This window comes from Hypanus sabinus, chromosome 14 (genome assembly GCF_030144855.1).
Source record: "Hypanus sabinus isolate sHypSab1 chromosome 14, sHypSab1.hap1, whole genome shotgun sequence".
Taxonomy (NCBI): Eukaryota; Metazoa; Chordata; class Chondrichthyes; order Myliobatiformes; family Dasyatidae; genus Hypanus; species Hypanus sabinus.
This window is the reverse complement of record NC_082719.1, coordinates 15,735,901-15,757,543: the sequence shown is the minus strand read 5'-3', so window position 1 is coordinate 15,757,543 and position 21,643 is coordinate 15,735,901. Positions and strand designations below refer to the sequence as shown.

The 21,643-nt window shown below is 41.9% G+C and overlaps 1 protein-coding gene across 2 annotated transcripts in view; it reads left to right on the top strand.

The window, feature by feature from the left end:
• ank2b (ankyrin 2b, neuronal) overlaps nucleotides 1-21,643 on the top strand; it is an 801,710-nt gene that overhangs the window by 439,596 nt on the left and 340,471 nt on the right. For both annotated transcript variants that reach the window (XM_059988791.1, XM_059988792.1), the window contains one exon: nucleotides 8,640-8,738. In XM_059988791.1, the coding sequence (XP_059844774.1) occupies nucleotides 8,640-8,738 (99 nt within the window). The remainder of the gene's footprint in view (nucleotides 1-8,639; nucleotides 8,739-21,643) is intronic.

Below are 21,643 nucleotides of genomic sequence, written 5' to 3'. Positions count from 1 at the left end.
TTTTTGAATATCACCTCACTTTTTTTTCTCTCTCTCTTTACAGTACTTACAATATTTAATTTTTTAGAATAGAATGGAATAGCTCAAGACAATGAGATTGCAGTGCCACTCCAGTTTGAGCAAAAGAGATATTTACAATGTATGTGGTATGGTTTAGTTCAAAATAATTCCCATATCTGCATGCAACAAGTGACTTCAATAGTCCATAACACTCAAAAGCCATTGGCAAAGTAAGATGTAGCATTATTCAGCTGCAAAACAGCCCTTGAGAAGAAGTTGTTTTTCAGTCTAACTGTCTTATTTAAGATGTTTCTATATCTCCTACCAGATGGCAGAATGGGATCAGTTTTTAATCATGTTATGAGCAAGTCGTAGGGATTTGAAAGATGTTGGTTGTCTCTAATTCTGGTAGTTGAATCCCAATGATGTGCTGAGCCATCCTAATCATTCATTGGAGTGCTTTGTGATCTGTCTTGCTGCAGCAAGAGTAACACACTGTCATTTTGTATGATAGTATGCTCTCTCGCACATTGATAAAAGTTAGACAGCAATTTTTGGGGCAGATTAGCTCTCCTTTATCACCTCAGGTAATATCGTCACTATTGCGCCTTCCTTAACTATTGAGGTTGTGTTGATGGACCAAGAGAACTCCTCGGTAATGTTCATCCCCAAAAACATGATACTGACGACACCTTCCACTACTTCACCATTTATGAATAGTGGGGCTTGTTCGGGTCCGCTTGTCTTCCCTGAAATCAATTATCATTGTTTTGTTTTCTTGATGTTGAGTGAGAACTTTTGGCTCCTGCACCAATCAGACAGTTTCAGCACTTCCTCTCTATGTGCGGATTTGTTATTATTTGTGATTAGGCCAATCGTAGTCTGCAGATGTGATGACTGAGTTTGTAGCATGAGCAGGAGTGCAGGGTGAAGACAGAGTAAAGAAGTGGGCTCAGTGCATAGCAGGCCACTGGGGTTCAGTGTTTGGAGGAGTGGTTGGCTCATGTTGATGTGCACTTGCCTAGTTTCACTGTCTGGGCATAATTAGTGAGGAAATCCATGGCTGTTGTGCAAAGATCTAGACAATGGAGCTTGACAGTCTGACAGTCTGGTGTTAAGCAGCCTGACATTGGTGTCTTAGTGCTCCAGGTGTTCCAAGACAGTATAGAGGGTGATAGAAAGGTATATATGTATATAGTTCTTATTCTAATTTATGATTTATGGCAGCACTGTACTGCTGCCATAAAACAAATTTCACAATCAGTATATTTTATACACTGGAACATTAAGCTGCTGGTCCTGTCTTTCTCCCAACTGATTGGAATAACATTATAATTCTTAATGCTAAGATCGTTTAACTCAACTGTAAGGCTCCTAACATTAAGCCAGTTCTCCCATGCGTCAGAGCCTGCCTCTCTCTACCTGATCACAAATATCGGGAAGGGTTAGGGAGACCCCGGTGATCCTCTGGCAGTTTTTCCTATCCCCTGTAGGGGCTTTCGGCCTCCCATACCACACAATGATGCAGCCATGTTCAATGGTGCTCCTGGAGAAAGTTGATAGAATGGCGGCAGGGAGCCTTGCAAGTCTCAATCTCTTCAGAAAGTTTAGATGCCTTCTTGAATAATGAGGAGGTGTTGTGGGTCCAGGTAAGTAACTTTGTGCTTTTCACTCTCTCCACGGCATAGTTATTGTTGTGCAGTAGAAAGTCATCAACCTTCATGAAGTCCACAATCATCTCTTTTGTATTGTCCATGTTGAGACCCAAGTTAGTTGTTCTCACATCATTTGACAAGTGTCTCTATCTCCTCTCTGTATGCTGATATCATTATTGCTAACCACTGTTGTATCATCAATAAATATGATGATGTGATTTGAGCTGGAACTGGCAGTGCAGTTATGATTCAACAACGTGAACAGCAGTGGGCTGTGTACAGCCCTGGGATGCACCAGTGCTCAACATGATGGACCTTGTGTAACCCAGGTTAATTAAACCCAAAGATGTAATGTTAGAAAGCTGCATCCTGTAAAAGGTGCATCCAGCTGCAGCACCTGACAAACCATGTTATGGAACTGGAGCTGGAGCTGGATGAACTTTGGATCATTCGTGAGGCAGAGGCAGAAATAGACAGGAGTTTCAGGGAGCTAGTCACCCCTAAAAGTCAGGAGACAGGTAACTGGGTGACTGTCAGGAGAGGGAAGGGGAATAGACAGGAAGAGCAGAGCACCCCTGTTGCTGTTCCCATCAATAGTTAGTATACCGTTTTTGGATAATTTTGTTGGGGACGACCTACCAGGGACAAATTGCAGTGGTCGCGTCTCTGGCACCGAGACTGGACCCTCACTCAGAAGGGAAGGAGGGGAAAGAGGAGAGCAGTAGTGATAGGGGATTCAATAGTTAGGGAGACAGATAAGAGGTTCTGTGTGGAGAGATCGAGAATCCCGAATGATCTGTTGCCTCCCTGGTGCCAGGGTCCGCGATATCTCTGTATTCTCAAGAGGGAGGGTGAGCAGCCAGATGTCATGGTCCATGTACGGACCAATGACGTGGATAGGAAGAAGGAGAGGTCCTGCAAAGAGAGTTCAGGGAGTTAGGTGCAAAGTTGAAGGACAGGACCTCCAGAGCTGCAACCTCAGGATTGCTACCAGTGTCACGTGCTAGTGAGGCTAGAAATAGGAAGATAATGTAGCTAAATATGTGGCTAAGGAGTTGGTGCAGCAGGGAGGGCTTCATCTTTCTGGACAATTGGGCCTTGTTCCAGCGAAGGTGGGACCTGTTCCGACGCGGTGGGTTGCACCTGAACTGAAGGGGGGCTAATATCCTTGTGGGACGTTTGCTAGTGCTGCTCCGGGGAGGTTTAAACTGATTTGCAGGGGGAGGGGAAACAGAGCAGATAGTGAGGTGGAGGAGGATAAAGGTCATGTGAGAACTGCAAGTATAGCGCATGGAGAAAAGCCAGACCTAACATATAAAGAGGCTTTGAGGAAAGAGAAGCAGAATAAAGGGTGTAAAGGTAGTAAGATGGAAGTGCTAAAGTTCGTGTAAGAAGCATCAGGAACAAAGGTGATGAATGTACGTGGAATTATCATGTAGTGGCCATTACAGAGACCTGGCTGGCACCAGGGCATGAATGGATTCTCAATATTCCTGGATTTCAGTGTTTTAAAAGGGATAGAGAGGGCGGAAACAGAGGAGGAGGGGTGGCATTACTGGTCAGGGATACTATTACAGCTACAGAAAGGGTGGGTAATGTAGCAGGATCCTCTTTTGAGTCAGTATGGGTGGAAGTCAGGAACAGGAAGGGAGCAGTTACTCTATTGGGAGTATTCTATAGGCCCCCTGGTAACAGCAGAGATACTGAGGAACAGTTTGGGAGGCAGATTTTGGAAAGGTGCAAAAATAACAGGGTTGTTATCATGGGTGAGTTTAACTTCCCTGATATTGATTGGCACCTGATTAGTTCCAATGGTTTAGATGGGGCAGAGTTTGTTAAGTGTGTCCAGGAAGGATTCCTGTCACAGTATGTTGACAGACCGACTCGAGGGAATGCCATACTAGATCTAGAATTAGGTAACAAACTGGGTCAGGTCACAGATCTGTCAGTGGGTGAGCATCTGGGGGGACAGTGATCACCGCTCCCTGGCCTTTAGCATTATCATAGAAAAGGGCTGAATCAGGGAGGACAGGAAAAATTTTAATTGGGTGAGGGCAAATTATGAGGCTATAAGGCTAGAACTTGTGGGTCTGAATTGGGATGATGTTTTTGCAGGGAAATGTACTATATTAAAATGTGAGTACCTATTTTTAATAAATCCAGTTTGATCATCTGAGATAACAGCAGGCAAAATATTCTCAAGTCTATTGGCTAAAATCTTAGAGAGGATTTTAAAATCTACATTCAGTAAGGAGATAGGTCTATAGGATGCATATTCCGATAAATCTTTTCCTTTTTTAGGAATCAATGAAATTAATTCCTCATAAAAAGTTTTCGGAAGATTCCCAGAAGGTACAGAATCAGTAAAAGTTTGACGAAGATGTGGTATAAGCATTTCATTGAAAGTCTTATAAAAATTCCACCGTGTAACCATCTGGTCCTGGAGCTTTCCCTAATTGCATAGAGGATACAGCTTTAGCTATTTCCTCTTGTTTAATAGGTGCATCTAATATATTAATATCTTGAGTCAAAATTTTAGGTGTATTTAAGTTTTTGCAAAAATCTATTCATAATAAAAGTATTATCAGAGAATTCAAATTTATAAAGATTGGAGTAAAATTCCATAAATATCTTATTAATTTCATAAGGATCTAACGTTTCAGTTCTATCTGGTCTGCGTATTTTCAAAATCTTTCTTCTGGCCATGCCTGCCTTTAACCGACCCGCCAAAAGTTTACCAGACTTTTCTCCATGTATATAAAATAAACTTTTAGATTTTAAAATTTGCTGTTCGATGGGAAACGTCAGAAGTAAATCATATTGTGTTTGAAGTTCAACCCTTTCCTTATATAGATCTTCAGTAGGTTTTACTGAATACACTTTATTTCAGTATTCACCAATGAGAGGGAACTTGATAACGGTGAGGACAATATGAGTGAGGTTGATGTTCTGGAGTATGTTGATATTAAGGGAGAGGAGCTGTTGGAGTTGTTTAAAATACATTAGGATGGATAAGTCCCCGGGGCCTGATGGAATATTCCCCAGGCTGCTCCACAAGGCGAGGGAAGAGATTGCTGAGCCTCTGGCTAGGATCTTTATGTCCTCTTTGTTCATGGGAATGGTAACGGAGGATTGGAGGGAGGCGAAAGTTGTCCCCTTGTTCAAGAAAGGTAGTAGGGATAGTCCAGGTAATTATAGACCAGTGAGCCTTATATCTGTGGTGGGAAAGCTGTTGGAAAAGGTTCTTAGAGATAGGATCTGTGGGCATTTAGAGAATCATGGTCTGATCACGGACAGTCAGCATGGCTTTGTGAAGGGCAGATCGTGTCCAACAAGCCTGTTAGAATTTTTTGAGAAGGTGACCAGGCATATAGATAAGGGTAGTGCAGTGGATGTAATCTACATGAATCTTAGTAAGGTATTTGATAAGGTACCACACAGAAGGCTTATTCAGAAAGTCAGAAGGCATGGGATCCAGGGAAGTTTGGCCTGGTGGATTCAGAATTGGCTTGCCTACAGAAAGCAGAGGTTTGTGGTGGAAGGAGTACATTCGGATTGAAGGGTTGTAATTGGTGGTGTCCCACAAGGATTGGTTCTGGGACCCCTACTTTTCGTGATTTTTAATAACGACCTGGATGTGGGAGTAGAAGGGTGGGTTGGCAAGTTCGCAGACGGCACAAAGGTTGGTGGTGTTATGGATAGTGTAGAGGATTGTCGAAGGTTGCAGAGAGACATTGATAGGATGCAGAAGTGGGCTGAAAAGTGGCAGATGGAGTTCAACCCAGAGAAGTGTGAGGTGGTACACTTTGAAAGGACAAACTCCAAGGCAGAGTACAAAGTAAATGGCAGAATACTTGGTGGTGTGGAGGAGCAGAGGGATCTGAGGGTACATGTCCACAGATCGCTGAAAGTTGACTCACAGGTAGATAGGGTAGTTAAGAAAGCTTATGGGGTGTTAGCTTTCTTAAGTCGAGGGATAGAGTTTAAGAGTCGTGGGGTAATGATGCAGCTCTATAAAACTCTGGTTAGGCCACACTTGGAGTACTGTGTCCAGTTCTGGTTGCCCAACTATAGGAAGGATGTGGAAGCATTGGAAAGGGTACAGAGGAGATTTACCAGGATGCTGCCTAGTTTAGAGAGTATGCATTATGATCAGAGATTAAGGGAGCTAGGGCTTTACTCTTTGGAGAGAAGGAGGATGAGAGGAGACATGATAGAGGTGTACAAGATAATAAGAGGAATAGATAGAGTGGACAGCCAGGGCCTCTTCCCCAGGACACCACTGCTCAATACAAGAGGACATGACTTTAAGGTAAGGAGTGGGAAGTTTGGCTTTAAGGTAAGGGGTGGGAAGTTCAAGAGGGATTTTAGAGGAAGGTTTTTTACTCAGTGTGTGGTTGGTGCATGGAATGCACTGCCTGAGTCAGTGGTGGAGGCAGGATACACTAGTAAAATTTAAGAGACTACTAGACAGGTATATGGGGGAATTTAAGGTGAGGGGATATAAGGGAGGCAGGGTTTAAGGGTTGGCACAACATTGTGGCCTGAAGGGCCTGTACTGTGCTGTACTATTCTATGTTCTAAAGCTCCACCTGTGGAGGGATGAAAACGCATTTTACTGAATTTAAAAAAAAACTTTGGGGGGGGGGGAACAATGTGAGAATGAGGCATGGCTGGCGCAGTGCGGGAACTATTAGAAACTAAAGATATGCCTGTTAAAATTGGAATTAGTGGTGAGTATCTCTACTTTCCTTACTTACTTGAAAACCTTTACACGAATATTTACACAAGTAAGAAAAATTCAAAATTCCAACCTTCTGCTTAGGTTCCAAATCTCTGATATCAAACAAAAAACAAATTCCTGTTTAATTAAAGTCAATGATATGCATTAGAATAACCTTTGTTACTCCAATTTCTCTAACTAGTTAGATCTAGTGTTATTCCCTATTTAAAGGTTTACAGACTAACCTTTCTTTTCTTTTATCCCTAGCTGGAAAACTAATTGATTTCCTATTCTTAGGTATTATGGCTAACTTCAGTTTCAGTTCCAGTCAGAATTCAAATTCAGAAATTATTTATCTATGCAGATTAGCTCCTTTCACAGCAATTCTCCAACATTACAACTTTTAAAGAAAGTAAATTTCCTTCAGTAACTTATCAATGTCTTTGCAAAAATAATGAGTTCTTGCAGAAAGTCAAATTCAGACCCTTCGAATGAAAATAAACTTATACATCCAACAATATTAAATCCTCTATGTCATTAAACATTTCGTTCCCAAGCTGGTTCTTCATTTTTGGTGGCTCGCCATTTATTTCTTGTTTCGCTGGATGAAGTATTTCATCCACGGAAAGTCGACTCACAATACTTACACGAAAAAGCCTGACCTATATATAGCAGGATTGCAATCTGTAAGTTTTTATACACATGCTATTTTCTATTTCAAATTAACTCAATATCACATTGTCATTTCCAAACATTTCTCAGTTACAACACCGCTAAACGTAGTTCACACACAAATTGATACACTCGGAGCAGTAAAGGTTTTAACTCGTCCAATCCCCTGGTGTGATTTAACAGAAATAATTGCCGGTTACATGGTAAAGATCCTGGACTTTGGTCTCTGCCGACATTGTCTCATTATAGCTGCTGCTTGTTATATCTGTAGCTTCAATAGATCATTTTATTGCTATCATCTGTCTTCCAGAGGCTTCACCCTGAGGTTTTCAAGTAAGGAAGGTAGAGATACTCAGCACTAATTCCACTTTTAGCAGGCATATCTTTATTTTCTGAAAGTTTGCTATTTTTCTCTCACTTTCCCACGCTGCATCAGGCACACCTCATTCTTGTATAGTTTTTTTCTTTTTATAAAATTCGGTAAACCTCATTTTCAGCCCTACCCAGGTGGAGCTTTCTAACATTACATCTTTGGGTTTAATTAATCTGGGTTACACCTGACATATTGCTGGCAACCTGGACTGATTGACTGTCTGGGGTCATTCTGTTAAGAGGTCCAATATCCAGTGATAGAGAGGAGTGCTGAGTTCCATTGAGGATGGTTCATCCACCAGCCTATGAGGAATGATTCCATTTAATGCCAAGTGGAAGTCGATGAACTGCATTGAAATGAGACATCATTTTCTGTGAGGGACAGAGTGGAGGGCGGAGGTCATGGCATCATCAATGGACCAGTTTGAGCAGTAGGTGAACGAGGAAGGCTCCAGTGTATCTGGAAGATGAGATTTTATACCATTTATTACCAGCTGCTCAAAGCACTTCATAATTGTTCAGGTCAGTGCCACTGTACATCAATAGTTTAAGCCAGTTACTATTGCTCTTTTGAGCACTTGAATGATAGTGGCTCCCTGCAGAGACAGTGGACTGTTGCAAAAAGATGTTTTAAGATGTCTGTTAAGACCTTTGTTAGCTGGGCTGCACAATTCCCCAGCACCTGACCGGGTAAGTTGTCTGGACCTGCAGCTTTTTGTGGCTAAGATCATCTTGGGTGCAACCAGACGAAATGCCTGTTCCTCAGGGGGGAGAGGGGGCTTTCCTTGACGTCACATCATTCATTGCGTCATATTGTGCACAGAAGGCATTAAGCTATCTGGAAGAGAGTTGTTGTTGTCGTCATTGCCTGTCTCTGCACAGTTGCCTTCTTTGAGAACTGCTACAGATTAAATCACTCTTGTATATTTGGTGTGGATTCTATGTCAGAAATATTAAACTGGTTTAAGCGAGCAGGAAATAAAGTGAGCATTTTTCAATTGATGTACATTGTCCACCAAGCTCCTGCTTTTATAAAATTTGACATTTCATTTTCAGAGAACAGTTTTCTGTTTTAAAAGGAAACTGAACATTGGTAACAATTATATTCAATTCTCTGCACCCTCTAATAGAAGAAAATTTGTGCTCCAGTATTCTCTGAATTTTTCTTTTATTTTGTCTTGAAAATTTATGTTCTATTTTCACTCTTTTTTTTCTAGAAAGGAAATTCAGCCCTGCACATTGCATCTCTGGCTGGACAAACGGATGTGGTAAGAACACTAGTAAAGCAGGGTGCCAACATCAATTCTCAGTCCCAGGTAAGTTGCTGAAATGCTCCATAACATTTCTATATTGGAGAGATATATGAGAGAACAATAACACAAGATCTAATTTCTCTTTAATCACCAAATGTTCTCATTACGGTTATATCCTTGCTAAAGTGAAGTATCATTTTGCCAAAAGCCACACGTCACACTTGCCTGGATTAAACTCCATCTGCCATTTTCTCCAGCTATAATTATAACTAACTTGTATATATTACTTGTATCCTTTGATTACCTTTCTTTTTAAATGTCTACAACTTCACGAATTTTTATGTCATCTACAAGTTTACCAACCAATTTTCATCTAAGTCATTTGTATGTATAATAATTGGCAGAGGTCCCAGCACAGTATTGATCACTGGCCACAGACATACAGCCCAAATAACACCCATCCTACAGCACCCTCTATACTATAGCCAAATCAATTCTGAATACAAACTGCCAAATCACTGTGAATCCCATGTACAAACAAACTGGAGGAACTCAGCAGGTCGGACAGCATCCGTGGAAACGAGCAGTCAACGCTTTGGGCTGAGACTCTTGGTCAAGACTAAAGAAGGAGGGACAGGGGCCCCATAAAGAAGGTGGGGGGAGGGTGGAATATGCCAGGTGAAAAGCCAATCAGAGGAAAGATCAAGGGGTGGGGGAGGGGAAGCAGGGAGGGGATAGGCGGAAGAGGTGAAGAAGGAATGTAAAGTGAAAGCACTATGGGTAGTAGAAGGTAGCGGAGCCATGAGGGAGGTGATAGGCAGCTGGAAGAGGAGGCAGAGTGAAAGTGGGATGGGGGAAGGGAGGGGGAAGGAATTACCAGAAGTTGGAGAATTCAATGTTCATACTAAGGGGCTGGGGACTACCCAGATAGTATATGAGGTGTTGCTCCTCCAACCTGTGTTTGGCCTCATCATGGCAGTAAAGGAGGCCATGTATGGACATATCCGAATGGGAATGTGAAGCAGAGTTGAAGTGGGTGGCAACCGGGAAATCCTGTCTGTTGTGGCGGATGGAGTGGAGGTGCTTGGTGAAGTTCTCCCCCAGCCCCTTGGTATGGAGGAACCTGCTGAGTTCCTCCAGTTTGTTTGTACATGGGATTCACAGTGATTTGGCAGTTTGTATTCAGAATTGATTTGGCTATAGTATCTTTCCTCTAATTGGTTTTTCACCTGGCACCCTACACCCTCCCCCCATCTTCTTTATAGGGCCCCTGACCCCTCCTTCTTCAGTCCTGAGGAAGGGTCTCGGCCCAAAATGTTGACTGCTCATTTCCATGGATGCTGCCCGACCTGCTGAGTTCCTCCAGCTTGTTTGTACATGTTGATTTGACCACAGCAAATGCAGTGTACTTTGTGTTTACTGTGAATCCCATGTATCCTAAGCTTCTGGATCAGTTTGTCATGACTGGTTGATTGGCCTCCTGTGCAGATGCAAACAGAACTTTAAAAAGCAGCAAGTTTTTCAATGGGAGTCGTTGATTGGAGTACTGTGCAGATGCAACAGAAGCGTTCCCGTGCAGGTCTGGCAAAGAACTTTAAAAAAGAACCCAGTCTCTATAAAAAAGAGGTACTGTCCAGTGGAGTGGTCATCATCAGAGTAGTCTGAGGCAGAGTAATAAGTCTTTGGCTCAACAAGACTTTGGTGAGAACAGGTAAATTTATTTCTTATCTCTTATTCTAAATTAACTCTAGAGAGAATAGGGGGGATGTTTACAGCACCAGTATTCTCATTCTGGGTGTTAGATGTGGGAATTCCAGGAGACTACCAGACTCCCCGATGACCACATCTGCGGCAGGTGGATCGAGATGCAGCTCCTTAGAAACCATGGTAAGGAACTGAAGTTGCAGCTCGATAACCTTCGGCTTGTCAGGGTACATGAAGCAGTGATAGTCAGAAGGTACAGGGAAGTAGTCACTCCAAGGCTACAGGAGGCAGATAAATGTGTGACTGTCAGAAGAAGGAAGGGAGAATGTCAGATAGTGGAGAGCATCTCTCTGGTGTGGAGAGAATCCCTCTCAACAATAAGCACTCCATTTTGAGTACTTTGGGGGAAGGGGAGCGACCAACCTGGGAGAAGCAATGGAGGCCGTGTCTCTGGCACTGTCTGGCCCTGTACCTCAAAAGGGTAGGGAACTGAAGAGGATGGCAGCAGTGATAGGGTACTCAGGGGGATAAATAGATGATTCTGTAGACATAAAAAGGAAACACAGATAGTTTGCCTCCCAGATGTCAGGTCCGAGATGTTTCTAACTGCATCCACAAAATCTTGAAAATAGAGGCTGAGCAGCCAGAAGCCATGGTCCATATTGGCACCAATGTCATAGGTAAAAAAGGGAGGAGGTCCTGAAAACAGACTACAGGGAGTAAGGAAGGAAGTGAGGAAGCAGGACCTCAAGGGTAGTAATCTCAGGATTGCTACCTGTGCAACGTAACAGTGAGGATTGGAACAGAATCAGGTGTCAGGCATTTAGATTTCTGGATAATTGAAACCACTTTTGGGGCAGATGGGACCTTTACAAAAAGAGTGGGCTGGACTTGAATTGGAGGGGACCAGTATTCTTGCAGGCAGGGTGGATAACTGACCTGGACCAGATAGACAATATCCCAGAGTCCTGAGAGGGGTTGCTGAAGAGATAATTGATACATTGGTCATGATCTTTCAAGAATCACTTAATTCTGGCATGGTCCCAGAGGCCTGGAAGATGGCAAATGTCACTCCACTCTTTAAGAAGGGAGGAAGGCAAAAGAAAGGAAATGATAGGCCAGTTAGCCTTACCTCAGTGGTTCGGAGCGTGTTGAATTCCACTATTAAGGATGAGGTTTAGGGGTACTTGGAGACCAATGACAAAATAAGTGAAAGTCATCATGGTTTCTGTAATGGGAAATCTTGCCTGACAAATCTATTGGAATTCTTTGAGGAATTAAAAAGCAGGGTGGACAGAGGAGAGGCAGTGGATGCCATTCACTTGAATTTTCAGAAGGCATTTGATAACGTACCACACATGAGGCTGCTTCACAGGATAAAATCCTGTGGCATTACAGGAAAGATACTGGCATGGATAGAGGAATGGCTGACAGGCAGGAGGCAGTGAGTGGGTATAAAAGGACCCTCTTTTGGTAGGCTGCCAGTGACTGGTGGTGTTCCTCAGTGGTCAGTATTGGGACAGCGACTTTTCTTCACATTGTTTGTCATTGATTTGGATAATGGAATTGATGGCTTTGTGGCAGAGTCTGCAGATGATATGAAGATAGGTGGAGGGGTAGGTAGTGCTGAGGAAGCAATGTGATTACAGCAGAATTAAGACAAATTGGAAGAACGGGCAAATAAGTGGCAGATGGAGTACAGTGTTGGGAAATGAATGATAATACATTTTGGTAAAAGGAACAATAGTGCAGTAGCAGTCACATCGACAGTGATGAAATGCTTTGAGAGGTTGGTCTTGACTAAATTGAACTCCTGCCTCAGCAAGGACCTGGACCTATTTCAATTTTCCTATTGCCACAATAGGTCAACAGCAGATGCAATCTCAATGGCTCTTCACACGGCCTTAGACCACCTGGACAATACAAACACCTGGGTCAGGATGCTGTTCATCGACTATAGCTCAGCATTTAACACCACCTTTCCCACAACCCTGATTGAGAAGTTGCAGAACTTGGGCCTCTGAGCTTCCTCTGCAAATAAATCCTCGATTTCCTAACTGGAAGGCATCAATCTTTGCGGATTGGTGATAACATCTCATCCTCACTGGCAATCAACACTGGCGTACCTCAGGGGTGTGTGCTAAGCCCACTGCTCTACTCTCTATATACCCATGACTGTGTGGCTATGCATAGGTCAAATACCATCTATAAATTTGCTGACAATGCAACCATTGTTGGTGGTGATGAGAGGGCGTACAGGAGTGAGATATTCCAACTAGTGGAATAGTGCCGCAGCAACAACCTGGCACTCAATGTCAGTAAGATGAAAGAGCTGATTATGGACTTAAGGAAGGGTAAGATGAAAGAACACACACCAATCCTCGTAGAGGAATCAGAAGTGGAGAGAGTGAGCAGTTTCAAGTTCCTGGATGTCAAGATCTCTGAGGATCTAACCTGGTTAGACATATTGATGTAGTTATAAAGAAGGCAAGACAGTGGCTATACTTCATTAGGAGTTTGAAGAGATTTGGCATGTCAACCAATACACTCAAAAACTTCTATAGTTGTAGCATGGAGAGAATTCTGACAGGCTGCATCTCTGTCTGGTATGGAGGGTCTACCGCACAGGACCAAAAGAAGCTGCAGAAGGTTGTAAATCTGGTCATCTCCATTATGGATATTAGCCTACAAAGTACCCAGGAGATCTTTAGGGAGCGGTGTCTCAGAAAGGCAGCATCCATTACTAAGGATGTCCAGCACCCAGGGCTTGCCCTTTTCTCACTGTTACCATCAGGCAGGAGGTACAGAAGCCTGAAGGCACACACTCAGTGATTCAGGAACAGTTTCTTCCCCTCTGCCATCCGTTTCCTAAATGGATATTGAATCTTTGGAGACTACCTCACTTTTTATTTTAATATACAGTATTTCTGTTTTTGCATGTTTTATAATCTATTCAATATGCATAATTGATTTACTTGTTTATTATTATTATTTTTATTATTTTTCTCTGCTAGATTACGTATTGCATTGAACTGCTGCTGCTATGTTAACAATTTTCATGTCACATGTCGGTGATAATAAACCTGATTCTGATTCTGATTTTCTAAATGGGGAGAAGTTTCAAACATCAGAGGTACTTGGAGTCCTTGTACAAGGCTTCAAGAAAGTTAACTTACAAGTTATATGTGGTAAAGAAGGCAAATGCAATGTTGGAATTTATTTCAAGGGGAATAGAATATAAAAGGAAGGACATAAAGCTGAGCCTTTATAAGTCACTAGTCAGGCTGCACTTGTGTTGTCAACAGTTTTGGGCCCCTTATTTCAGAAAGGATGTATTGTCATTGAAGAGAGTAGAGGAGGTTCATGAGGATGATTCTGGTGTTAACATACGAGAAGCGTTTGGCTGCTTTGGGTCTGTACTCAAAGGAATTTAGAAGAATGAATGCGGATCTCATTGAAACCTACCGAATGTTGAAAGGACTAGATAGGGTGGATATGGAGAGGATATTTTCTATGGTAGGGGTATCTAGAGCTAGAGATCACAGCCTTAAGACTGAGGGATGACCTTTTAGAACAGAGGTAAGAACAAATTTTTTATCCAGTGTGTAGTGAATCTGTGCCACAGACTGTAGTGGAGGTCAGGTCTGTGGGTGTATTTAAGGCAAAAGTTGATAGGTTCTTGATTGGTCAGGGCATGAAGGTATGCAAAGGGGCTCTGCTAATAAAGAATGGCATCAAATCAGTAGAAAAATGTGACATTATATCAGAAGATGCTGAATCCTTGTGGTTTGAGTTCAGAGCTGCAAGGGTAAAAGGACCCTGATGGCAGTTATATACAGGCCTCCAAACAGTAGCTAGGAAGTGGATCACAGATTACAACAGGAAATAGAAAAGGTGTGTCAAAATGGAAATACTGTGATAGTCATGGGAGATTTCAACATGCAGATCGATTGGGAAAATCAGGTTGGAAGTGAATCTCAAAATTGTGAGCTTGTTGAATGTCTACGAGATGGCTTTTTAGAATAGTTTGTTGTTGAACCTATGAGAGGATTAGCTATACTGTATTGGGTGTTATGTAATGGACCAGAGTTGATGAAGGAGCTCAGGGTAAAAGAGCCTTTAGGAGCCAGTGATCACAGTATGAATGAGTTCAACTTGAAATTTGATATGGAGCTTACACGTAGGATAGATAAAAGGGGAGCTTCCTTGAGGGAAACTCTTGCCAGTCAAATCTTGTTGGATATTTTTGAGGAGCTTATATATAGGATAGATAAAGGGGTTGCAGTGGATGTTGTATATTTGGACTTTGAGAAAACCTTTGACAAGGTCCCCCACCTGAGGCTACTTACCAAGTTAAGAGCCCATGGTATTACAGGAGATTTACTGGCATGCTTCAAGCATTGGCTGATTTGTAGGAGGCAAAGACTGGGAATAAAAGAATCTTTTTCTGATTGGCTGCCAGTGACTAGTGGTGTTTCTCAGGGGTCGGTGTTGGGACCGCTCCTTTTTATGCTGTATATCAATGATTTAGATGATGGAATAGGTGGCCTTTTTGCCAAGTTTACAGATGATACAAAGATTGGTGGAGGAACAGGTAGTTTTGAGAAAACAGGTAGACTGCAGAAGGACTTAGAGAGTTTAGGAGAATGGGCAAGAGAGTAGCAAGTAAAATACGATGTTGGAAGATGCACAGTTATGCACTTTGGTAGTAGAAAGAAATGCGCAGACTATTTTCTAAGGAGAGAAAACCCAAAAATCTGAGATGCAAAGCAACTTGGAATCTTTGTGCAAGACACCCTAAATGTTAACTAGCAGGTTGAGCTGGTGGTGAGGAAGGTGATTGCCATGTTAGCATTCATTTTAAGCGGTCTAGAATGCAAGAGTAGTGTTATGATGCTGAGGCTGTATAAGGCTTTAATACTCACCTTGAGTATTGTGAACAGTTTTGGGCTCCTCATCTAAGAAAAGATGGGAAATGAAAGGGTTATCATACAAGGAATATTTGATGGCTCTGGATCTGTACTTGCTGGAATTTAGAAGGATAAGGGGGGATCTCATTGAAACCTTTTGAATGTTGAAAGACCTGGACAGAGTAGATGAGGAAAGGATGTTTCCCATGGTGGGTTTGTCTGGGAGAAGAGGGCATAGAGTCAGCATGGAGGGGTGTCCATTTAAAATAATTTCTTTAGCTAGAGGGTGGTGAATTTGTGAAATTTATTACCACATGCAGCTGTGGAGGTCAGGTGGTTGGGCATATTTAAGGTGGAGCTTGATGGGTTCTTGATTGGACACTGCATCAAAGGTTATAGGATGAAGACCAGGGAGTGGGGCTGAGGAGGGGAAAACAAGATCAGCCATAATAGAATGAAGGAGCAGACTTGGGCCAAATGGCTTAATTCTGCTGTTATGTCTTACGGTCATTACAAATAATTTTTCTCTCACTGGTGAAAGGCTCATCAGGTTGGTTGCATTGATTGCCCATTCTAAACAGAGGAACGACATTTGCTATCTTCCTGTTCCCCCAGGATCTCGTCTGTGATTTGAGACAAAGATTATTGTGAACTTCTGAGCAATCCATTCTCTTGTCTCAGTCAATAACCTAGAGTAGGCTAAATAAGAATTGGCTCAAATTTTCAACTGATCTATATCTGGCTGTATCTTTTGACAATCCTGCTCTTCATCCGTGATTTCATCAATGATCATGCCAACTCAGGCGCACTAATGAAATCACCTATATAATTATCTAGATCATTTATATATATATATATTACAATTAACAGAAGTTTGAGAACCAATCCTTAGACTCAATTGCCCATGGGGAGATTCAAACAAGAGGACATGAGTTGAGAGTTATGGGGCAAAAATTTGGGGTAACACGAGGGGGAACTTCTTTACTTAGAGAGTGGTAGCTGTGTAGAATGAGCTTCCAGTAGAAGTGGTAGAGGCAGGTTTGATGTTGTCATTTAAAAAATATTGGATAGGTATATGGACAGCCCCGCCTGCATTAACTGCTTGCAAACTGCAGTCTGGTGAAATTGGCATATTCACTGTTTTCTCACGACTGTTAGAGTGAGTTTTGGGTAGATGATTCGTATACACTTAAATAAATGACTTCAGATATCAGTCTTCTGTTCTTTGACAAAGTACTGTGGATTGAGATCATAACAATGCATTTCCTAAAAACTGAGAACCTAGTTTCAATGCATTTCTGCTGCCTCTGAGGAAAGAATGCTAAGTTTACAGGTAGTTGTGAAGACAGCATATCTGTGCTCTTTGAATATGAATTGTCCTCTATGTTAGCAAGTAACAGACCAAATAATGTATCATGGATTTTAACTGCAAAGCCTCATTTGTTCCATCAATGACCTTCCGGGAAGGAGAATAATTGGCCTTGCTGGACTTTACTGTATATCGAATTGTATATCCAAGGATCTTGAGAACTGCTACCTTCTTTTTGTGCCAATCACTGTCTAATTCAATTTAAAATTGTCCATCCTTATTATTTAACAAAGGAGAGACTATCTAAAATATTTTCTAATATTGATAATTATTGTGATAGATGTAAAACTGAAGTAGCTACTTTGTCACATATGTTCTGGTCATGTTCTTCATTAAAACTGTTCTGGAAATCTTTATTTTCTACGATCTCTAAAGCTTTGAAAATTAATTTACAACCTAATAGATTAACTATTCTATTTGGAATAGTTCCGCACCATATTCAGGGTATTTCATCTACAAATCAACATGTAATTGCATTTGTTATGTTGTTGGCAAGAAGGGTTATTTTATTAAAATGGAAAGATATCTCTTCCTCTACATTGATTGAATGGCTTTCTCAAGTAATGTTATGTCTCAGCTTAGAAAAAATTAGAAGTAGAACTTTTAAACCTCGATTTGATTTTGAGAGAAGATGGGGTTCTTTTGCCAAATATTACCGTTTAATTTGAATTATACTATATGGTTTCCTTCCAATTTTATTATCTTTTTTTAAAAAAAAATGTGATCTGGCGGTTGATGATTTTTTTTCTATATATCTAGATAATGGTTAAACGTATTGCTTCCGGGGGTTGATTCCTAATGGGGATTTTTTGTAATTAATAGGGTTTTTTTCTCAGTTAGATGGGGTTCTTTTTTTTCCTTTTTTCTGTATATATTTTTTTCATTTTTATATATTATGATTAGTTTTTTTCTTCAGCTCTATTAATTGTATACATAATAATTTGTTGAAATTTTGTATTATTCTATAGTTGTAGATTATGTATTAATAAAAAGATTTTTTAAATGAATTGCTACCTTAATCCTGTAATCGCAGGGGTTAGAGGAGGATAATAATATCCGAATTGCCAGCGATATTCACATCCCGTGAACCCCAAAATTAAAGCAGAAAGCATTTTCACAATTTGAAATCGAAGTTTTTAGCGGAGATAGAATATCTTAATTGATTACTCATGTGAAAAAAAAGTTCGAATGAATGATGTCCGCTAATGACAGGGCATTTTGATAGACATGGATTGTGTGTGTTGTTTCTGTGCAGTTTGATGTCTCACATCACAAATGAAAAAAACTACAAACAGTTCCAGTGACAAGTTTGCACAACCCAGGTTAAATTGTCAGTTGGTATTCATACACGACATGAGACTGAGAGGAACAAGACGGCACTCTAGGGACTGTCAGGAACACGAGTTGAAAATCTGAAAGAGAGTGCTGATAGATCAGGTTATCAGTAAACACCTCTGGTTCCGCTAATTGTTTCAAGGCAGCAGATGATTTGCCAACAATCCCGTTTGAAAGAGGCCCGTGTACGCAACGATTCTAATGTGGAATGTGAGTTGGAACCGGAACAGCATTTCGTATAGAAAACTGTGGTGTGAATGCATTTTCATTACATGGACTAAAATCGCATCAGTGGTTGCTGAGAGCGAGGAGATATCGTGGCCTCCATACAAGTAACCGAAAGGTACTTACCCAGGACATCGATAAATCCAATTACTGTGCAACAAATAATCCGTGCTTGTACCAGTGTTAATCCTGGGCTGTTAAAATTTAAAAGTCTGCTCACAATTTTCTAATGTTCTACTTTTCATAAAAGACAGTTAGGGTAAATAAATTCAAACAAAGTGCAATTATCAAATTTCTTCTGCATCTACTGGGTAAAATACTTCAGGGATCAGACGTTTAGAGTCCACCGCGTTCAGAAAAACATGAACTTCTGCATGAAATAGATATTTCCAGTGTCTTCAACAAATTTGCTCATGCTAAATCTAGAAAATCTAACTTGTAAATTGGAGTTTTGTTATTTCTGACATTTGAAATTGATACCTACATGTAAGTCATACTATCACTGAAGTGTCAGACACTTGTCGTATTATTTGGCTGTATAGCAAATGAAAAAATTGGATTACTTTACTCTGCAAATAAATAACTTATGTTTTGACACTTAAGTGTTTTTAAAAAAATTCTGGGCCCCTTTATAACATATGCTACAGGCCCCGCGCTAACTTAATCCGGTCCTGTGCTTAGGGCAAACTTATCTTGCCGGAAAACAAATCTTCTCCCAAGTCGTAATTCTCTTGCAGAGTGCTTCTGGTTTCACTCTGGGATTTCCCTGTATTTTGCTGCATTTTACCCTCTCCCCTCACAAGTATTTTAGTCACCATCATGCCTCACAGTAGTGATGTTGTGTTTTTGACTCGTACCAAACATAGCTTTTGGTCTGATGGCCAAAATGCTCAATTTTAGTTTCAACAGACCATGGAAGCTTCTTCCAGCTGACTTCAGAGTTTCCAATATGCCTTCAGGCAAACTCTAGATGAGATTTCATGTGATTTTTTTTCAACAGTGGCTTTCCCTTTGCTACTCTCCCTTAAAGCTGTGATTGGTGAAGCACAGAGGCAACAGATGTCATATGCGTAGTCTCTTCCATCTTAAGCACTGAAGCTTGTAACTCCTCCAGAGTTGTCACAGGTCTCTCAGTGGCCCTCACTAGTCCACTTCTTGCACAGGCACTCAGTTTTTGAGGACAACCTGCTCTAGACAGATTTACAGCTGTGTCCTATTCTTTCCATTTCAAGTCGTCAAGTCGTCACTTTTATTGTCATTTCGACCATAACTGCTGGTACAGTACATAGTAAAAATGAGACAACGTTTTTCAGGACCGCGGTGTTACATGACACAGTACAAAAACCAGACTGAGCTACGTAAAAAAAAACAACACAGAGAAAGCTACACTGGACTACAGACCTACATTGGACTGCATAAAGTGCACAAAAACAGTGCAGGCATTACAATAAATAATAAACATGACAATAGGGCAAGGTGTCAGTCCAGGCTCTGGGTATTGAGGAATCTGATAGCCTGGGGGTCATAGTCTGGTCGTGAGAGTCCGAATGCTTCGGAGCCTTTTCCCAGACGGCAGGAGGGAGAAAAGATTGTATGAGGGGTGCATGGGGTCCTTCATAATGGTGTTTCCTTTGGATGTAGTGTAGTGTAGATGTCCGTGATGGCGGGAAGAGAGACCCCGATGATCTTCTCAGCTGACCTCACTATCCGCTGCAGGGACTTGCGATTCGAGATGGTGCAATTTCCGAACCAGGCAGTGATGCAGCTGCTCAGGATGCTCTCAATACAACCCCTGTAGAATGTGATGATGATGAGGGGTGGGAGATGGACTTTCCTCAGCCTTCACAGAAAGTAGAACACCGCTGGGCTTTCTTTGCTATGGAGCTGGTGTTGAGGGACCAAGTGAAATTCTCTGCCAGGAGAACACCAAGAAACTTGGTGCTCTTTACGATCACTACCGAGGAGTCATCGATGTTCAGCGGGGAGTGGTCGCTTCGTGCCCTCCTGAAGTCAACAACCATCAGTTTTGTTTTGTTCACATTCAGAGACAGGTTGTTGGCTCTGCACCAGTCCGTTAGCCGCTGCACCTTCTCTCTGTAAGCTGACTCATCGTTCTTGCTGATGAGGCCCACCACGGTCGTGTCATCAGCAAATTTGATGATATGGTTTGAGCTGTGTGTTGCAGCACCGTCGTGGGTCAGCAGAATGAACAGCAGTGGACTGAGCACACAGCCCTGGGGAGCCCCCGTGCTCAGTGTGATAGTGTTGGAGATGCTGCTCCCGATCCGGACTGACTGAAGTCTCCCAGTCAGGAAGTCTAGGATCCAGTTGCTGAGGGAGGTGTTCATAGAAACATAGAAAATAGGTGCAGGAGTAGGCCATTCAGCCCTTCGAGTCTGCACCTTCATTCAGTATGATCATGGCTGATCATCCAACTCAGAACCCTGTACCTGCTTTCTCTCCAAACCCCCTGATCCCTTTAGCCACAAGGGCCATATCTAACTTCCTTTTAAATATAGCCAATGAACCAGCCTCAACTGTTTCCTGTGGCAACGAATTCCACAGATTCACCACTCTCTGTGTGAAGAAGTTTTTCCTCATCTCGGTCCTAAAAGGCTTACCCTTTATCCTTAAACTATGACCCCTCGTTCTGGATTTCCCCAACATCGGAAACAATCTTCCTGCATCTAGCCTGTGCAATCCCTTTAGAGTTTTATACGTTTCAATAAGATCCCCCCTCAATCTTCTAAATTCCAGCGAGTATAAGTCTAGTCAATCCAGTCTTTCTTCATATGAAAGTCCTGCCATCCCAGGAATCAAACTGGTGAACCTTCTTTGTACTCTGTCAATGGCAAGAATGTCTTTCCTCAGATTAGGGGACCAAAAACACACACAATATCCAGGTGTGGTCTCACCAAGGCCTTGTACAACTGCAGTAGAACCTCCCTGCCCCTGTACTCAAATCCTTTTCCTATGAATGCCAACATACCATTTGCCTTTTTCACCGCCTGTTGTACTTGCATGCCCACCTTCAATGACTGGTGTACAATGACACCCAGGTCTCGTTGCACCTCCCCTTTTCCTAATCGGCCACCATTCAGATAATAATCTGTTTCCCTGTTCTTGCAACCAAAGTGGATAACCTTCACATTTATCCACATTAAATTGCATCTGCCATGAATTTGCCCACTCAGCTAACCTATCCAAGTCACCCTGCATCCTCTTAGCTTCCTCACAGCTAACACTGCTGCCCAGCTTTGTGTCATCCACAAACTTGGAGATGCTGCATTTAATTCCCTCGTCTAAATCATTAATGTATATTGGAAACAACTGGGGTCCCAGCACTGAGCCTTGCGGTACCCCACTAGTCACTGCCTGCCATTCTGAAAAGGTCCTGTTTACTCCCACTCTTTGCTTCCTGTCTG